Source organism: Stigmatopora nigra, chromosome 19 (assembly GCF_051989575.1).
Source record: "Stigmatopora nigra isolate UIUO_SnigA chromosome 19, RoL_Snig_1.1, whole genome shotgun sequence".
Taxonomy (NCBI): domain Eukaryota; kingdom Metazoa; phylum Chordata; class Actinopteri; order Syngnathiformes; family Syngnathidae; genus Stigmatopora; species Stigmatopora nigra.
This window is the reverse complement of record NC_135526.1, coordinates 5102404-5105660: the sequence shown is the minus strand read 5'-3', so window position 1 is coordinate 5105660 and position 3257 is coordinate 5102404. Positions and strand designations below refer to the sequence as shown.

The 3257-nt window shown below is 41.6% G+C and overlaps 1 protein-coding gene across 5 annotated transcripts in view; it reads right to left on the bottom strand.

Moving 5' to 3' along the window:
* Window positions 1-148: 148 nt before the first annotated feature.
* The window catches only part of abr (ABR activator of RhoGEF and GTPase), a 42582-nt gene continuing 39473 nt past the window's right edge, over window positions 149-3257 (bottom strand). For all 5 annotated transcript variants that reach the window (XM_077741413.1, XM_077741414.1, XM_077741415.1 and 2 more), the window contains 6 exons: window positions 3131-3240; window positions 2728-2867; window positions 2425-2559; window positions 2242-2347; window positions 1849-2002; window positions 149-1358 (listed from right to left, as the gene is read on the bottom strand). In XM_077741413.1, coding sequence (XP_077597539.1) covers window positions 1269-1358; window positions 1849-2002; window positions 2242-2347; window positions 2425-2559; window positions 2728-2867; window positions 3131-3240 — 735 coding nt within the window. In that variant the 3' untranslated portion in view covers window positions 149-1268. The remainder of the gene's footprint in view (window positions 1359-1848; window positions 2003-2241; window positions 2348-2424; window positions 2560-2727; window positions 2868-3130; window positions 3241-3257) is intronic.

Here is a 3257-nt window from a genome sequence, read left to right as displayed (position 1 = left end):
AGGACAGAAACTGCATCAAGTTAAGTCAAATTAAGAGGTAATAGTCAAGTAAAAAAAAAAGAATGCATGGGAAAAAATAATAATTTAGCCAATAATTAGTAAGTGAATTAACTTTTTTGTCTGTTTGTGGGAAAAGTGTATCACAGAGTAAGTTGGTTTGTCTTTTATTTCACTATAAAAGGGGCAGAACGTTCACATTTACATTTATCCTCAAAATGGCAGTACATCATACCTAAATTCCTGTCTAAAGTCAAATTTAAACACTTTAGAATTTCTTATTCCTTTATGAAAAATACCAAATCGCATGACTCTGTTTTTGTTGTATTTTTGTTGCTGACATGACAGCAAAAAAAAATGCCTTTGTACCGGACAAACAAACAACAAAAGGATGCCCTTGAACTCACAAACTGAGTAACTTGGCTTGAACTGAATGCCAAGCTGAACATGCAAATGAAGTGCAACAACACAAATCCTTTTCTGGATTGAACTGGTGCAAGCAAGATGCTTGGAAAAGTTTTTTTTTTTTTTAGCGTGCTCATGGTGGGCAACAAATGAACCAAGTGACCATTTCCCTACAATTTTTGAATACGGTGAGTGAGAAAATGGAACTAAAAAAAAAAAATAACATCACTACCTGAATCAACTTAAAAAAAACAAACCTTAGAGCATTTCTCTAGTTGCACAGAACTGTACAGGCACAGATATTTATATATATATAGATATTTCAAATAAATAGAACTGATCTGGCCAAGAGTCAGTGAAGAAGGAATGGCCGTTTAAGAAAAAGACACTCATCCATTCATTCATTCATTCATTTCAGTCATTCGCAAACACAATCACAAACACGCTTTTCTTCCTCCACGTGCGCCAAGCCAGAAAAACAGAAAAAGTCAACGACAAAATTATTATAAAACATAAATGCAGTTGCCGGGGGAGCGTTACCTCGGCGCATCCCCGGGCTCGATCCCGCGCCACGGCGCCAGGCCGCGGCCTCCTTGGAAAACCCTCCTCTTTCGCAGTCTCCGGACGGTCGGCGAGGAGGCCAGGCCACCACCCCTCGTATTACAAACGTGACTTTATATCTAGAATACCACAAAAATGTCACCACCCTCCTACGCAAGGGGGAGCTAGGAGTTACGGTATGGCGTGGTGGGGCGTGCTGTACAGGAGATGTCCGCTTGCACGGTAAAGTGAGGTAGGGGGGCCGGCTGGGAGGGGCGGGGGTTTGTTTTGTGGCCTCTCGGGTGTCATCTCATAAGATTGGCTTCTTAAACGTCGGTGGAGAAGTAGAGAGTGTTCCGCTTGAGCTCGGCAAAGGAGATGGGAGGATGCTGCAGGTAGTAAAGGAGCACCTGCACCTGAATGCAAAAACATACATATTTTTATATATGTATAGTGGCTTTCGCTGTTTCCTGTCTGAAGAGGTAGGACTGTTTGAAATAATCAAATGATCAATATCGCTTAAACATCATTTCTTGTTTTATGACATTATTGAACTCTTAGATTTATGAGGCCGTTTTGGATGAATGAGAGGGTGTTTTTGCCAACAAATGGCTAAAATAAAAAACTCAAGCTAGATGCAGATTAGATACTTGTGCATAGAGACACTGATTTTAGAATGTAATATTAACTCTTCATAGTGCAAAGTGACTATATGGAGCGATTTAAAAAAAAAACATGCATACTTGGCACATCTTGGCTAATCATTTTAACATTGGGTATAAGTTTGGTCCATCTGTGGCAGCCAAAGAGTTAAACAATGACCTTACAATAGTTAATATTTGAACTGAGGGATGGGCCGTGATTAAGCAAAGAGCAGAACGTACAAAGTCATGTACAAAGTCATACCTGTGCCATGACGTCATGTGACCAAATGTCAGAGGCAGAGGTGATATTCTGCGTCTTGGAGCTCTCCAACTCTGAGGGTCTTAGCAGTGTGGGGCCAAATACTGTGGCCAGATTATGTAAGGACATCTTATTGAGGGGCTCCTTCTCGGCCACCCTGTGGAGGCAAATCAAATCACAGAAGATTTACATCACCACTTGTTGTAGTATTGCTAGAAAGACACTAGATGGCATCTAACAACCGTTAAATATAATGAAGCCATTGCAACTATAGTAAATTGCTGCCAGTGACTCACAATGCATCATTTTTTTTCCCTCAATGTTTCCACATTGAAGTCCAATTAAGCCTGTGACGATTGTGCACTTCTTTCGAGCCAAATTGCAAAAGGAAATTACCGTTTGAGGTGTTCGAGCAGAGTGAGAAAGGTCACCAGGTTGGGGTCAGGCAGAGAGCGGAGGAGGTGCATCATGCAGTTCTCCTTGGCCGCCGGGTCGGAAAGAGCTGTGGGAAACGGGAGAAAAATGCTAGTTTGCGTCCGTCTACAAAGTCTCATGCTGAGGTGAAAAAAAACGTCTCACATATTCCCTCCATGAAGGCCGGGTACAGGCGGTCGGTGAGCAGAGGTTCCGGCAGCTCCCTGAAGTACAGCTTGAGGGTTCCCGCGATGGCGTTGATGTCCATGTCGCTCAACATCACCAGGATGTCTTTGGTATCTAAAAGGTCAATGTGCCCCGGTTACAAACTGCCTTCTACTTGCCCAGAGATGATATCACTTCTCAAAAAATGCTCAAGCGGCAACCTCAAAGCTGTTATTCCAAATCGCCATGCACCCTTTTAAAGAGGCTTGATTTTCGCAAATTGGTTCAAGAGAGATTTCTTACTGGTATCAAATGCAGTTTTGAGGGCCTGGATGTCAGTGGCCACCCCTGAGATCCTGTAGATTCCCACCTCGTCGATCCCCCTTTTCTCCACTTCCTCAATGCACTGGCGGACAATGTAAGGCACCTTGGAGCGCTCACGTCTGAAAACAAGTTTTAACAAGAATGAAAAAAAAAATACATCATGGTCGTTGCCCTAATCATTTTTCTACGTAGAATGCTTTTCAACCACAACGAATAGCTGAAGCTCATCTCTATAATAGGACTTTATAACAGGATATTTATTTACTCTTGTACCCTAACATGACAATATACAGAACACTTATTGTACTAGTCTGTATAACAAAAGAGCTACATTACAAACATTGTTTGACATTTTCATTTGAATAACAAGAGGTATGCTTACTTTGTGACCACATTGATTTTGACTCCAAACACACCACTTTGTTTTTTGGATGGCGTCCTCTTCAGACTCAGGTCCCTACTTGTAAACTTCATGGAAAATTCCACTTTGATCTAAAAGAAAAAAAAAA